At 37.4% G+C, this 17919-nt stretch overlaps 1 protein-coding gene across 1 annotated transcript in view; it reads left to right on the plus strand.

Moving 5' to 3' along the window:
• The first annotated feature begins 1086 nt into the window (after window positions 1-1086).
• LOC125224704 (short neuropeptide F) overlaps window positions 1087-17919 on the plus strand; it is a 39713-nt gene continuing 22880 nt past the window's right edge. Inside the window, exon 1 of the mRNA XM_048128137.1 lies at window positions 1087-1193. Within this exon, the coding sequence (XP_047984094.1) occupies window positions 1094-1193 (100 nt within the window). The 5' untranslated portion in view covers window positions 1087-1093. The remainder of the gene's footprint in view (window positions 1194-17919) is intronic.

Raw genomic sequence — 17919 nt, forward strand, 5'->3', positions numbered from 1 at the left:
GGTATTTACGACATTTCTAAGAACCCATTGAAAGGTTAATAGTTGTTGAGCTTCAAGGTTATTGTAGGGGAAATATGTTGTACGTAGATGCGTAATTTCATTCACTACGGCATACGCAAGTAGATAGAGCGTGGGAGAACACTTTTCACACTTTAAACATAATGTTACGTTTCTCATCTAATTTCAATGTCAGATTTTTTTTTTTTTTTTTTTTATATTTAACTATATTTATTAAACATAACAAAAGATTAAACATATCATTAAAACTAAAGTTAAATCTAAAAATAAGTAAATACTACATAACAAACTATACCTATATGCATATAAAAATAATGTCAGATTATGAAGCCCGATTCAATTTTACAAATGTTTATGATTTGATCACATCTTGATACCATATACCAAAGATCTCAGTGTCACTTTCTATGAATAGCAGTACCCGTATAATGAATACTTTCTAAGTATAGGCACTGGGAGGTACTGAGCTTTCTGAGTATAGGCAAATAGGTGAAGACAAAACGAGTAGCGACAAATTGAAAACACTCCCGAAAGAAATGTTTTAAATCGACAACGAATTGCGAATGACCTCGCACGTACAACGTTTTTCAGTACATATGGCCATTTAAAGTTTCGACATAGGCAAGAAGTGGACTATTTTGCGCAATACGTAGCGCGTGAAAAAGAAGCACGATTGTTGTGTAATATAAAAAAATAAACTAAGTTTAATCCATAAGTACATATATCTAATAGTTAAAATTAGATGATGGCTTCACAACTATGCAATGTTTCGGATTGGCTATATTGCTCTATTTGCTGTGATAATAAACAGTACAAAGGTCAACGGGGGCCCGCCGTCCATATGGGTCGCAAGCATAGCACCCGTATTTTTGTCGATCTCTCGCTACCTAGCTCGCTTCTCAACCTCTACTATCCAACTGGATCAGAGGCGCTACAGCAGCAGTAGCCATATCGCCCACTAATGAGATACCTCTCCTCAAAAAATTGGGGCTTTTGAAAACTAAGTAAATAAATAAATAAATAAAATTGTACCTAAAAGTAAGTGGAAGTAACGAATGTAATTTGTTTCGCAGACATGTCCCGAAGCTGCATCGTGGTAGTGGCTGCGTGTGCGCTGGCCGCGCTGTGCAGGTTGCCCGGCTCCACGGCGCAGGCGCTCGCTCCCCAGTATGACTGTAAGTATAATCATTACAAAGATTATTTTCCATACTTATAATATTATAAACGGGAAACTGTGTGTTTCTGTTTGTTTGTCCGTCTTTCACGGCACAACGAAGCGACGAATTGACATGATTTTTAGGGTTCCGTAGTCAACTAGGAACCCTTATAGTTTCGCCATGTCTGTCTGTCTGTCCGTCCGTCCGTCCGTCCGTCCGTCCGTCCGTCCGTCCGTCCGTCCGTCCGTCCGTCCGCGGATAATCTCAGTAACCGTTAGCACTATAAAGCTGAAATTTGGTACCAATATGTATATCAATCACGCCAACAAAGTGCAAAAATAAAAAATGGAAAAAAATGTTTTATTAGGGTACCCCCCCTACATGTAAAGTGGGGGCTGATATTTTTTTTCATTCTAACCCCAACGTGTGATATATTGTTGGATAGGTATTTAAAAATGAATAAGGGTTTACTAAGATCGTTTTTTGATAATATTAATATTTTCGGAAATAATCGCTCCTAAAGGAAAAAAAAGTGCGTCCCCCCCCTCTAACTTTTGAACCATATGTTTAAAAAATATGAAAAAAATCACAAAAGTAGAACTTTATAAAGACTTTCTAGGAAAATTGTTTTGAACTTAATAGGTTTAGTAGTTTTTGAGAAAAATACGGAAAACTACGGAACCCTTCACTGAGCGTGGCCCGACACGCTCTTGGCCGGTTTTTTATTTCAATTGATGTAATCTATGTAGTTGAAGGGATGAAGAGTGACATAGGCTACTTTTTGTCTCTTTTTAACCCCCCACTTCCCTAAAATGGGAGGTAGTTAGTTTGTATGGAGCTTTCCACAATTTTCGAGTTTAACGCGAGCGAAGCCGCGGGCTTATTACTACATAAAATACATAATATAGGATATTCTTACATAGATTGACAGCCCCACGGTAAGCTCAAGAAGGCTTGTGTGGTGGCTACCTACTCAACTGAATACAACGTCATATAAATATAAGCATTACCTTAAATTCATAGAATACATTCATGATGACAGGAACAAACATCTGTGATCATCAGTTCATCACACAAAATAAATAAATGCCCTTACACGGTTTCAGGCTCACTATCCACTGGGTCAGGCTAGATCAACAGATTCATTTGGTTTAATTAGACCGCTAAATCACCTGAATATTCATTATACAGGGAGCGTACTTTTCATGCCGATCGATGACATCAATCTGACGTCACGCTCCATATAGGGTGATCCCAAATAGTTTTATTGTAAATTATTAATCATTAGTCGTCAATCATTTTACTCGTGTACAAATTACTTCAAATTCAGTAGTCCATTTACAAGTGGCATAAATGAAATGTGAAACGTGAATAAAATTATATGATTTGTTTTTATCTACTTTCGGAAAGTAAATAAAATTAGATAGAGTCTGTGCAAGGATGGATTATTGAATACGACTCATTGAAAAATCGTAAATGTTTTGTGTAGATACTTAGATGTATTTCAAATAAGTACATAAAAAAAGTGTAGCAAGAGATATAATTTCTTTCAAATAATATAGAATATTCTAAATCTATTAAATCGGTTTGTATCGTTTAGTGACTGTAGGTACTTAATCAATTTCCAAAGACTTTGATTAAGCTTAATCAGCAAACTATGTTATAACCAGAAAACTACTTACAATAGTTACAATGCTAAATACTTACACAAGTATGCAGTTCTAAGGTTTCATTTACTAGTTTGACGTTTGTATCAAGTTTTAGGTAACCTAGATATTCGTAGTTTAAGATTACATGAATATTTTTGTTTAATAAGTACTCCTATTTCTTTTGATGTACGAAGTTTAAATATTTTCCCAATATTTTAAAAGCATAAGTAAATAAGTAGGCGTTCTGAAACACCCGCCGAGCACATCATGTTTATTAATATCTTCATAATATTCACCTTATAAGAACATTTAAGAGTAAAGTTTCATCCTTTTGAAAAGTGAGTAATTTTTAATAATTTATGGCGTAATTTATACGGAAACATAAATTATCTGCTGTGATGATAATATATTATCTTTCGGAAAGGAGCACTTTCGCTGAAGTAAGTACCGCGCATAACCGACTTCAAAAGCCGATGTTTGTGGTATAGGTACTCTTGATCGACACATTCGTTTTTCGTCACGTTCCTAAATTTGTCCGATTCTGCTTTCGTCAGCCATTCTTTATTCGTCACGATCATCGATGGTCTTTCTCAACTACGGTCAATTTCGTTGTTCATCTTTATCTTAATTCGTTTCGTTCTGTACTCGTCATAATCTTCTTTCGTCATGTTCGCTGTTAAATCTATGTTTTTCGTGTTTTTTCGTATTCTTAGGTTGGTACCAACTTAGAATATGACCAAATGCGAAATGACGAAAAACGAGTCCAAATAAGAAAAAAGCCAACAACTCCTTATGGTCAAAGACGATAATGACTGCAAACTAAGTTGACGAATGAAGAATGGCTGACGAAAGCAGAATCGGACAAATTTAGAAACGTGACGAAAAACGAACGAGTCGACCCAAGAGTATACCATGTTTGTAATGGCGCTACAACATTACGTAAACGACATTATAATTTTTTTGGTGTTATTAAGTAACTTTCATTTTATAAGCATTTCATCTAAAAGGCAACTTTTGCCATACAAAAAGTTGCTAAACGTTAGTTGTCAAAATGAAACTTCGGCCAAACATTGGTTGGCAAATGAAATTCGGCCAAAAATATTTCTGCGAAAAGGCAGAACACCCTTAACCTCGCCCTGCCCACTATATACAGTTAGAGGTTTAAGAAGTATAAGTAAACCTATTTTTTTTTGTCGTATAACACAGGTGTTTCATAAACCATAACTGGAGTGAAGTACAGGAAAATGTGCCCATCTAGGTAAAGTGTTCAGCGCAGCCATTTAGCGTGGAAAATGTGCTAACGTCACTTTACGCAAAAGCTAACAATAGGCACTTGATGTCGGTGTAAAATAAAAATTAACTTAGTAAGTTTTAACATTACTCCAGGGATTTATGCTAACTAATACTCTTGCGTAAACTTACTTGACTGGAATTTATACATGAGTTTGAGAGTTTGTAGAAAAACAGATTAATATGTACAAACATTTTGGTTGAAATCATGTGGGCTGCAAAATTGTATGGAGAAATTATGAATGAATTCATTGATAAATTCACCATGTACTTTTGCAGCTACTAGTACATACATAAACTCACAACTTCTACGACACCCACGGAAAGAAAGCGGGTGGTGAAATTCTTAACCCGTCACCACACGGGGGAACAAAACATGTCATTTATAGAATACCTCTTTCTGATACTTTGCCGACCTTAACTAGCTAGTCTATAGAGTTTGAGGACTGGCCTAAAAGTCAAAAAGCCAGGAGGATTACTTCAATATAAGCATAACCACATGACGAAGCTAAGTCTACGTTCACATTGGTTAAGGATCACGTATCTCATTATAATCTGTTGTTTTGGGGGTCGCTGTTACTCCACGTCCGTAGGAATTACCTTAGATAACCCTACACGTGATCCCCGGGTGGTGCTAAACGAGTAACAAATTTCTGGCTGCTGCACTGTCGCTCCCGCGACCTCGCAGCCCTCCCTCACTGGATTTGTCACATACTACTACTACTGCTAACTATACCTTTTAAGATGCCAACTAGACCTACTACTACAAATGCTCCACAAAGCCATTTGACAATGAACATAGAACCTTCAGTTCGTGTCTGCTCTTTGAACATCGAAGGGATGAGCCTTTCAAAGGCCGAATGCATGCAGAAAATTCTATTCGAGCACGATATTGACGTTGCCCTTGTTCAGGAGACGCATACGAAGGATGATGCGCAGCTTCTACGAAGAGGAGTGCTCGAAGATTACACGATTGTCGCAGCTACATACCATGGCCAGTATGGTACAGCAGTTTATGTTCGCCAAAGTCTTGCTCCCACGTGTCACACAATAGCAAACGACATAAACGAAGATAATATTGCCATCAACGTTGTCCAACTTGGTGAAGTCAAAATCTGCAACGTCTACAAGCCACCTAACAGCAAATGGCCAGACCCAATCCTCCCGCAACTTGCCCACCCCGCTATGTATATCGGGGATTTCAATAGTCACCACACAAATTGGGGGTATAAAGAAAACGACTACAATGGTGAGAAAGTGATGCAATGGGCTGACGCTACAAACTCCTTTCTAGTTCACGATAGTAAGAGCAAGGGAACATTTAAATCGGCGCGCTGGGGAAGGAACTATAACCCTGACCTGGCTTTTGTCACTAAAGACGCCGAAGGTAATCCACTACCAGTTCAAATAACAGTTCTGGCAGACTTTCCCCATAGCCAACATCGCCCGGTTGTGTTCGCAGTCGGACTCAAGATACCAATTGTGCCATCGTACCCAGTCCCCCGCTGGAATTTCCAAAAAGCTTGTTGGGATAGCTTCACAAAGAAATTAGATAGCAGCATCAGGTGGATACCACCTGTCCCGAATAGTTATGAACGCTTTAGAAAGCTACTTTTAGCCACCGCTAAGGAGTTCATACCTACGGGATTCCGACGGCAATATATACCATGCTGGAATAATGAAACTGAAACTCTCTGGAAGGATTTCCAACGCACTAGTGACAGCTCCGCAGCCCACGAAGTTTTAAAATCACTCGACTCAGCCCGCCGCGACAAATGGGAAAAGTCCGTCAACACAATGAACTTTACCCACTCCAGCAAGAAGGCATGGCACCTGGTGAGAAAGCTGACTGACGGTTCAAGTACTAAGAGAACCAAATCGAATGTAAGCCCTAACGCCATCGCTGACAGGATGATAAAAATGTCTAGGGCGCCAAGCCATAAATGCCATTCCAGGCACATTCGAAAAGAACTTTCAGCACTCAAATCTAGCCTAGGACCTAATGCTACATACAGCGGACCCTTTACTGAAGATGAGGTCGCAAAAGCGCTGAGCCACATCTCAACGAACAAAGCTTGTGGAGAGGACGGTATTTTCCCGGAGTTCCTTATACATAGTGGACCAAAAACCCGTAAGTGGATGTCAAATTTCTATACTGCCATAATGGACTCCGGCAAGATGCCTACTTCACTAAAACGGGCCAAGGTAATCGCTGCCTTTAAACCAGGTAAGCCTGATGATAAAGCAGATAGCTACAGGCCAATCGCCCTTTTGAGCGTTGTGTACAAGATAATGGAGAGACTGGTCCATAACCGCATTCATGACGCCGTAAACGCAATTATACCCGAGGAACAGGCCGGTTTTAGACCCAACCGCAGCTGCTGTGACCAGGTGCTAGCTCTCACGACCCATATCGAGAACGGGTACAACAAAAACCTAAAATCATCTGCGGTATTCATTGACCTGACTGCCGCATATGACACGGTCTGGCGCCAGGGACTGCTCTATAAGCTGCTAAAAATAATCCCTTGTATGAAGATCTACAGGCTTATAGAAAACACCCTCACTAATAGGCCAGCTCAGGTTTTCCTGGGCGATGAAACCAGCAGCGTCAGAACACTTAACAATGGCCTACCACAGGGTTCCGTCCTGGCACCTCTCCTTTTTAATATTTACGTGCACGATCTTCCCAGTACTAAATCACGTAAATTTGGATATGCCGACGACCTGGCCCTCATCACACAACACCACAAAATTAGTGCTACTGAACCGATCCTCCAAACAGACCTTGAAGCCCTCGACGACTTTTTTACCCGCTGGCGCCTCTGCCCTAACCCGAATAAGACGGAAGTCTGTTGTTTCCACCTTAATAATCAGCTTGCAGATACTACACTTAACGTCAAGTTCAAGACCACGACTCTAAAACATAACCCGTGCCCTAAGTATCTTGGCGTGACACTAGACAGAAGTCTTACTTTTAAGGGTCATCTAGAAAAAGTAGCGGCTAAACTGCGGACCAGAAATGGTATATTACAAAAACTCACAGGAACAACTTGGGGAGCTTCTGCATCTTGCCTCAGAACCACAGCGCTGGCACTGGTCTACCCGACGGCCGAGTATTGCGCACCGGTCTGGATGAACAGCGTTCATACTTCAGCCGTCGATAAGCAAATTAACCAGACCCTGCGTCTAATAACAGGATGCCTTAAGCCAACGCCCACCCACTGGCTTCCCGCTCTTAGCAACATAGCCCCTGCACACCTGCGAAGAGAAAAATGCCTCCGACGCGAACTGATGAAAGTACACTGTAATCTCAGTTTACCAATTCACGAAGATCTCGAGGACTTCGGAAGGAAACGGCTTAAATCCCGGAAACCTCCTGCACTACTACCGAAAACTTCCCTGGCTACCTTTAACATGGAGGAAACATGGACCACAGAATGGGATACCCTCAGAGACCAGACAAACCATTTCTCTACCCTATCCCTGCGAGTTCCCCCGGTAGGTTTTAAGGAACCTCGGCGGGTGTGGTCTGCACTTAACCGCCTAAGAACAGAAGTTGGCAACTGCGGCCATCACTGGTACAAATGGGGCTGGAGCCCCTCTCCTGCCTGCAACTGTGGACACCCTGACCAGACTATCAACCACATCATTCTGGAATGCCCCCTAACTAAATACACAGGTCACATAGACGACTTTAAAACCTTGTCGGACGAAGCAGTAGCGTACCTGGCAACGGCAAAAATTTAATTTAATTTAATTTAAGTCTCCATTTTACAATTGTAATCCAGTGACGTTGAGTGTATATATGCCATACGATAAATAAATAAAAATCTGTTACTTACGAGACAGACTTTGGAGCATATGGCACTGGTCCCACCAAAAGCTATGAGCTATAGGGGTTTGGAAACTGTTCAAATGTTATAGCCACATGTAATGTGTGTAAGGCATGTTTTTAGTGTATTTTTCAAAGCTACACCAGTATTTACGCCTGATGGTAATAATTTTATGTGGCTGATGTGATGATGGAAGGTCAACTCCTCAATGGTTAGGAGTTAAAGGAACATTCTTTCACTACTGTACCCATATTCAGACTGTTACTTATAATATCAATAGGGACCACTAAAAACCATGAAATAAATAAACTTATCTACACTAATCGTGTGGGGCAAACAGGCAATAGCAAGGCGAGGAACAGGGCTGGTACCGACTACAAAAATAATTTATTAGTTTATAATTTGGATATTTAGATTATTGCAATCCGATAACAAATCTGATTTATAAAGGTTTAGGTAGAAAATTAATCATCATATTATTTCATAAATGTAAAATTATTTTTACTTTTTAGTTTCTCCGTGTTTTCTAACGCGCTTATTTTTGAAGGCAGTTTTACTTTGCTTATATCGCGTATACTATCTAATATTATTACCTGTTACAATTTCACTTTGCATCACTAAATAAATGGATTATAAAGTATTATTTCACCTATAATTTCAGTAGGAAGCCGTAGTTATTTTGAAATTTAATCTATGGACGAACTGCTTAAATCAATCTCCCGTAACTCCTGTCTAATAGTGTCAGGTGATATGAATATTAATATTCTGGACTCTGTAGCAGAAAATGAACATGCATCTAACTATCTCGATTTACTGGCCTCGCATGGATTGCTGTCAACTATAAATAAACCAACTCATAGTAAAAGTTGCATTGATCATATATTTATCTCAAGTGCTTATATCGGTGAATCAATTGTTTGCTCCACTGATCTCACTGACCATGATATAATTATGATTGGTATTAAACCGGAACGTTATATGAACAAAATTCGGAAGAGATCTCGACTAAAAGTTGATTACAATGGACTGTACAAAGAGCTACAACCCGTGGACTGGTCACATGTTATAGAAGCTAAAAATGTCGACGACGCGGTATCTCTCTTCTCTAATACTATGTCAAACGCAATCTCTAATAATTCCAAAATGGTCCAAGTAAGCCACTCTAAATTCTGTATTCAACCCTGGATGACGCCGGGGCTTATTAGGTGTTCAAAACATAGAGATAAACTTCATCGAATCTCTAAGCAGTTTCCGAACGAGTCAACTAAAAAACTAATTTATACAAGATACCGTAATTTTTACAATAAACTTCTCAGAAATTTAAAAACCGAATATGAGAAAAAAGAACTAACAGAAAACACCAATAAACCTAAAAAACTGTGGCAAACTATCAACAAAATTGCTCATCGGAACTCACCATCGTCAACATCCACAGCGCACGAACTAATAAAATTAAAAAATTGCGAGAAAGAATCTTTAAATGTATGCAATGATTTTTTCTCTTCGGTAGGTCAAAATCTTGCCAATGTAATATTAAGTGAAGATAATGAAACACAAGAGTCCCTGGCTGCAAAAGTTAAAATAAATTCACCCACATTAAACTCTATATACATTTCCCCTACAGATAAAAATGAAGTACTTAGCCTTATTCAAAAATTAAATCCAAATAGTTCTCCGGGTCTTGACAATATCAATAATAAAATTCTAATTGCCACTGGTTCTGAAATCGCAGAACCATTAGCAGCGATTTTTAATCAAAGCATTGAAAATGGTATCTTCCCAAAAGCCTGGAAAGTCGCTGCAACTGTTCCGATCCATAAAGGTAAAGCAAAAAATGAACCTAGCAATTACCGCCCAATATCTCTCCTGGGATCATTCTCAAAGCTTTTGGAGCGTATTGTAAATAAAAGAATAGTATCTTACCTTGACCGCAACTCCATTCTAACGGGACGGCAGTTTGGCTTCAGAAAGGGAATATCGACCGAAGATGCAGTTAAACTGCTTACTGAAACTGTCTCGACACTGTTAGATGAGGGTCGGGCCTGTGTCGGAGTCTTCTTGGATTTAGCTAAAGCTTTCGATACGGTCTCGATCCCCATCCTACTAAAAAAACTAGAAGCATACGGGTTTCGAGGAACTACACTGAGGTGGTTTACAAGCTACTTGACGGAAAGAAGCCAATGTGTCAAAATCGGTGAGCACCTCAGTGACCTGAGACCAGTTCCTTTCGGCGTACCACAAGGTAGCATTCTGGGCCCAACTCTTTTCCTTTTATATATAAACGACATCACACTACTTCCTCTTCGGAATGCTGAAATCTTGTGTTACGCCGATGACACTGCTATCATATTCCGTGGTCACTCCTGGGAGAACGCTTATGAACACGTCGAAAATGGCATGTTACTAGTGTCAACTTGGCTAAAGCAAAATCTTTTGACGTTAAACACAGCAAAAACCAATTTCCTCTGCTTTCATAAAACTTCAACTTCTGCACCAAAACAACAACGAGATATTAAAGTTCATCATCAGAATTGTACTAATCCCCATGTTATAAATTGCACTTGCGACTCCATAACAAGAACAAATTCAGTAAAGTATCTTGGAATTATAATAGACCAAAATCTTAATTTCAGAGAGCACATTTCTACTGTTTCGAGTCGGGTCCGGAAGCTAATATATACAATAAAATTACTACGGGAATCAGCCGATTTTTTACTGTTGAAAACTATCTATCTAGCTCTCGGACAGTCCATCATTAATTACTGCATTCTTGCATGGGGAGGTTTAACTTCCTCTGTCATATTAAAACTTGAAAGAGCCCAAAGAGCGGTGCTAAAGGTAGCTTTAAAGAAACCAATTAGGTACCCTACGAGTGATGTATACAATGACGCCCTAGTTCTCAGCGTTCGGAAGCTTTACTTATTAAGAGTGGTGTTGTTCGTACATAAAAAAGTACTAAGTTCAGCTGACTACAATATACTACTTCAAAATCGTATATTTAAAATTCCCGTTACAACTTCCAAAACCACATTTGCTCATCATTTTTCAACCTTCTTATACCCCCGAATTTATAATCGACTTGTTAGGCTTCACAACTTTAAAGAACACTCTGTTTACGAGGTAAAAAAACTGTTATCAAAGAACTTAATGCATTTATCATATAATGACACAGAAAATCTAATCAAGATACCATATTAAAAAAGTAAAATCACAATAAACAGAAACACACACAACCTCACGCGCACACACACACACACACACACACACACACACACACACACACACAAACAGGATATATGCTTAAATAAGTGAAAAAAGCTGTTATGTTATTTTAAATTTATATTCCAAGAAGATAATTTAAGTTCCTTATTAGTAAGTACTTAATTATAGAAATGTCTATCTCTTACTCATTCATTTTAATCTTGTGTATTTATTTTTAATTGTAAACACTGTTTATGTCCTACGTCCACCACAGGACAGGCTATGCCTAGTGTGGGGACCATATATAAAACAATGGTTTAATCTGCATATTCTATTATGAATCAAAGACAGTTAATGCCCAAGGAATGTTTTAATAGAATAATACATAGCTGGAGATCTATAAAGCCAATCATCATCTTGGGTAAAGTTTTAACAATGATAGTAGATTGACTGAAAATTTAGTAACTACCTTAATATTGATATGATTGTATGTCAGTGTGTATCATAATCTCGTTGCTTTTTTTCTGTTCCGTAGATGTTACGGTGCATGATATTAATATCTTTTCACCACACTTGATCAGTAAGTGTAAGATGGCACGCAGCGTCGCGAATGTTACAGAAAAACGTTTTTCACGAGGGAAAAATGAAATATACTGTATCAAAACTAAAAGTTTTCTTTATCTTTTTACACGTTTTTTTTTGCAAGTGCAAGTGTAATTTGACTAACCCGTCATATTGCACAACACAATCTACTACTATTCCTAACAGCGTTTTCACATTATCCGATCCTATATCGGATGTAGAACGGTAGTCAAAGGTAAAAATCAAAGATGGCGCCTTTAATGTATAGGAAATCGGTCCTACATCCGATATCGGATCGGAAAATGTGAAAACGCACTTACTGTGAGAAAATAACAGTCAGTTTCTTCCATGCTGTGACAATGTATCTCTCTCTTACCTTGAAAAGAGTATTTTATCTTTTAAACAAAGCTCCGGGATTTAGTAAAATAATGCTGTATTACTGGTGTAAAAGCTTGCGACATTTCGGATCGTACAAAGTAAAATACAAGTTGCAAAGTATCTATGGAATAACCTAAATTAAAAAGGGCCGAAAAGCATATAAAAGTAACGTTAACAGTCCCGTTGCGATTAGCAGAATATAGCTTTTCCGTATGAGTTTTGTTAGTTTCCTTACGTTTTTTTTTAATTTTCTATTAATTTCTAATACTATTACGACAAATATTGAAAGTTCAATTTTTAATAACAATATTGATATTTTTTGTACACACTATCATATATTATCTGAAATCAAATTTACTCATGTGTTATTTGATTAACTTTTCGTTTGTTGTATTAGAATTAATAACGTTTTGCATTTCTATAGTAATTAGTTAAATCAAATCAACACAAGCAAAGCAAGTTAAATTGTAGTTTCTAAGTAAATCCAAGTTGAACACACGCAAGTTGACACAAGGATAGGTACAAATTGCACCAGAAATGTTTGTAATTAATGATGTTCGCGACATTCAGAAACTTAGACTGCTGCCGGCGTAGCCGAATGGCAAAAGTCGACGCCAGACGCCGACGGAAATGCAGTCTAGCTCTGTCGCACCAATAAGCAAGAGCGATAGAGAGAACTACAAAACAGATATTATCGTGAACGTTTGTGCATTCGGCTTCGCACACTGTTGCGTCAGCTTGGGAATAGCTAGAATTGTTATCGTGACAGGCCAAGAGGGTTAAGTTTTAACTTCCATGGGAACTATCCTAAGAATATAATATTGTCTTTGGTTAACGCGATAGTTAGTCAAGAAATAAAACTATGGAAATAGATTTAGTACTTATATCGCATATAATGTATTGATACAAATTGACTCTGCCCCACGGTATGATCAAGAAGGTGCTCAGACAACAATAAATAATTATCCATACTTCGATACTTAATATTATAAAATTGGGAAAGTGTGTGTGTTTGTTTGTCCGTCTTTCACGGCAAAACGGAGCGACGAATTTTATTGTCGTGATTTTTTAAGTGGAGATACTTGAAGAGACGGAGAGTGACATAGGCTACTTTTTGTCTCTTTCTAACGCTAGCGAAGCCGCGGGTAAAAGCTAGTATTATATAAACACTGAAACACTTACAAAACGTCCGTGATTCTGGAAAAAAAAATCTACGCTCATCACAAATAAATGTCCTTACCGGAAACCGAATCCAGTACCGTCGGCCTACCCTCATTTTGAATTATCAGGCCTCATCATTTATCGCGTTTTCAAAGTATTCAAAACAACCTCTCTGTTTATTTGAAGGAAGTCATTGTGTATTTTATTTGACATACGATCTTAATAAGATCGTACCCGTGTTAGATAAAAGACGTGTGTTGCTTTCAATATAAAAGGGTCCGTATGCTTTAAAGGGCTCCACACGGTTTTCATCGATTTTTGACAAGTGACACTACAGATAGCATTATAAGACAAAAGGCTGTCCGTTCTTCAATTTTTATCTCTATTCGTAAGAGCCATATTTTAACAAAAAATAATACTTATTTTTTATGATTTTTTTAAAGATGGTCTCAAAAAAAAACACTTCTTTCGAAATTCTAATTTAGTAAAGGGTCCTACATACATGAAACCTTTGACTTTCCAAGAAGGATTGACAATCTTCATACTACGCATCGAAACTCCGTTCGTTAGCGCCATCTATTAAAATACTATCATAACCACTCTCTCTTCCGTCGATTCTCAGTCCCGTATCCAATACAGAGCGATTAGAGTAAACAACCTTACAAACGACCTAGATAATCTAGATATAGATGTATTTAAGTAATTGTAAAATATCTGTTATGAAAGCACCATATGACTCTAAAATGTTTTGTTTCAGCATGTCTAAGATATTTATTATTTATACTTTATTTTATTATTCTTAAAATTGTCGTTACACATTACATCGTGAGAAAACCGGACTAATCCCAATAAGGCCTAGTTAGCTAGTTACCTTTCTGGTTGGAAGGTCAAATGGCAGTTGCCCGCCAAATCTTGGGATTAGTTGTCAAAAGCGGACCCCAGGCTCCCATGAGCTGTGGCAAATGCCGGGATAACGCAAGGAGGATGATGATTCTTAAAATTGTCATTACCATCTCCTATTGAAAACGTTTGGTGTGAATGTTTGTGTCCGTGCGTTGGCGCTTTTCATTTGAGTAATACCTAAATGTATAAATATGTATTGTTTCTATAAGTACGATCCTGTAATTCATTTTCCATCTCTTATTCATTAGTGTTTTATCGTAATAATAGCTGTTGAATCTCCAAAACCTAAAATAATAAATAAATACATACTCGTATATCATCCCTGTCCAACAAAAAGTTGTCGTTATTGCAGATCAATGATAAGGGTCCTTCAGGCATAGAAGGTCACTTATATCCAACCCTAAATAACGATGTAACACGAGGACGCTTTTGTAAACAAAGTTCATTTCGGATTGAAGGCCCTGCACGGCTCGCTGCCTTCATCTCTCCCATATAGGTCCATAAGTACACTGAACCTTTAACGATTAAGCTTTCGACAGATTATAATAAACGGCTATAAGTTAAGACGATGCAGGAGGGGTCAATTTGCCATACAAACGTTCTCTACTATTTCCTCCCTGGTTTTTGAAGATAGAACAATGATTTTTTCAAAACAGATTATTATTATTTTTATCTGTGTCGGACCGTTTTGATTTTTTTGATATTCTTATTTTTAAAGACGCTAGAGCCCGTCAAAAATTTCCAAAAACGGAGTTATTGATTATGGCGTAAAAAAGGTGTGGTAATCAAAATTGGTGACAATTAGCTAGAAAAACTAAACGGGGCGATATAGATTATTTCATTATTAATCAGATTCTCAAATTTCGTTTCGATTAATTAAGTTTTGAAGGAGGAAGTCGAGAGCGGAACCTCGATTTTAAAGATTTTTTCGCAATATCTTTTAACTGAGTTGTTCTTAATGGACAACATTTTTTTTTATAAATCTAGTTAATAACATTAGTATATCAAACAACAATTCTCAAATTGAAAGGGGGCTCCTTTCTATTTTAGCATTTTCGCTCCAGTAGCGTCTTATAGTAACAATTTTTAAAATATAATTATTCATCCATACGGCCCATTTACACGGCGACCTCCCATGCGATTTAGCTGCCACTCATAGACTACTTTAGCTGCAACTGAAAGTGTTCAAGTTGAGTACCTACAGCTACAGTATTCAATTTAGCACAGCAATGTAATAAATAAAATAAATAAATAAATAAATAAATATTAAAGGACATTCTTACACAGATTGAATGAGACCCACGGTAAGCTCAAGAAGGCTTGTGTTGTGGGTACTCAGACAACGATATATATAATATGTAAATACTTATATACATAGAAAACATCCATGACTCAGGAACAAATATCTGTGCTTATCACACAAATAAATGCCCTTACCGGGATTCGAACCCGGGACCGCGGCGCAGCAGGCAGGGTTACTACCGACTGCGCCAGACCGGTCGTCAAATCGTAATAAAACGTGCATACGAGTTCTTGTACCGTGTAGACCCTTAGTCAAGAAGACATTAAATTCAAATAGCGAGATATTCATTCTTTATTTTAAGTTTAATGTTATGTCTATGCTTATTACTTCCAAAAACTTTGATGCGGAAAAAAATTGTTACGTTGTTTTTAAAGTTTTTTTTGCGTGTTGGGTATATACCTACTTATTTTATAAGCAATAAGCATATTTATACTTACCTAACAAGATCATGCACTCATGTTGGTACTTGTGTATGATCGCAAGGATGAGGTTTTAACAAGCGCGCATAGTTCGCTGAAGGAACTTTTGTTTTCGTTCCCCAAAGCCCTTCCGTAATAAAACTTACTAGATCAGTTACTTTACTTCATCCATTACCTATTAGTTTAATAAGGTTACTTAATATTTGATGCATTAATAAAGTATTTTATTTTATTGAAGTGATTCAAATAAATATTTGATTTGATTGATACCTAAGTTAACAATATTTTAGTTAGTGTAATTTTATAATTATTTTACTGTGCCTTTGGTAAAATCTTGTTCTATCCTCGGGGAGAGTCACCGACAATAATATCGCACAAAATGAAAGGCTGCAAAAATATCTGACACACTCTTATTTCTAAAGCCTTAAGAGCGTATCAGATATTTATTTATATAATAATTTATATTTTAATTTTATATTAGTGAATAAATCAATCTAAATCTAATGCAGCATTCTTTTTGTGCGCTATTATTCTCGGTGACTGTACCTCACCTTTTAAGAACACGACATTTACAAACACTCTGTTTTTTGTTTTGATAATTAGTCAAAAGCAACTTCATAACCATATAGGTATTTTCCGAATTAGTTTACTAAAATCCTCCCACTGTTAAGTACAAAAGAGAAACGACTAGAACTTTCGTAACACATATCCCCAATTCATCCAAACGAAGGTCGCATATCTCTCTGAAGGGTTGACGAATACCGTCTCTGACCGTCCGTCAGTTAACCCCTATATGTTACACACAATGAATTATTATGTAGGCTCATGGCGATCTGCATAATCGATATGTCCCCTTTGAATAGATCTAAGGGTCAATATAAGCTGTGGAATATTGGACAGTTGTGTAGGTTTTGAATATGTGTCGTAGCATTACTTGTTGATTATGTCGCTACTTGTCTGTCATGTCCTTGTATTTATAGTACTAGAGCCCACGACCAAAACCATGTCTCATAGCAATACGGCAAAAACCCTATAAAATCGTTAGATTGTATGATTCTGAACCCGACTAGGTGTGTAGGTCGAAAGTGTAGCAACTGCGTGGGAGGCCATTTCTGCTGTGTCAAAAAAAAAGGCAGTCGGTATTATAGCAATACGTCTGATAGTGAAAATGTACATAGATTTTATAATTGTATTACGAAAAAGTTTGTTTTCAGACATTTTGCGCGTAGCACATAGCCTGAGCGCATTTTTGAAAATGTCAACAAATTTAGCCGACCTGTATCATAGCAATACGGATAATTTTTTTTTTACTTTTCGTATTGCTGCCATGATTACCAAAAACCTGTTTTCAGACACTTTAAGTGTAGCATATACTCCCAAAAACGAAAATAACGTTTCGGAGTGGCCTGGCCGACGCCTCTGTTAAATGTTTTTTTAAATTTACAGCCTTCATAGATATTCAAGAATCTCCCTTGTCTATTATATGTACTTTGACAGATGACAGATGTCATTACTTATTTCTTTTGTAAAAGTTACTCAAGTGTGCTTTAAATAAAACCAAAACTATCAAATCAATCAGTATTTAATTTCAACAGCCTCAGCGCTTGTTACGCTCCTGCCCCTTTCTTACTATTATACAGTTCACTCGGCACTTCCTTTTGTGCGATTTATTTCAGTCCTTCAACTTCAATGTTACGGTTTCGGGTAAATTCTTTGTTAATTATCATCTAATAAATTCAGGGTCGCAACGTATTCATTGGTTTGTAACAGAGAATTCAAGATGCCTCAATACGATTTTTAAATGATATCTGAGTATCGAAAAGTTGTCTGATAGAGAAGGTGCTACACTTAATTTGTCTGATATAAATTTTTTGCACATGTGGACAACTTATTTTATCATGTCCAACAATTTTCAGACATATTGCTATGATACCGATCGGTAAAATTTGTTAACATTTTCAAAACGGTCTCAAAATTTAATGCGTTCACATTTCCGTCTGAAAATTGTTTTGTTCGCATCAA

This window comes from Leguminivora glycinivorella, chromosome 3, assembly GCF_023078275.1.
Source record: "Leguminivora glycinivorella isolate SPB_JAAS2020 chromosome 3, LegGlyc_1.1, whole genome shotgun sequence".
Taxonomy (NCBI): Eukaryota; Metazoa; Arthropoda; class Insecta; order Lepidoptera; family Tortricidae; genus Leguminivora; species Leguminivora glycinivorella.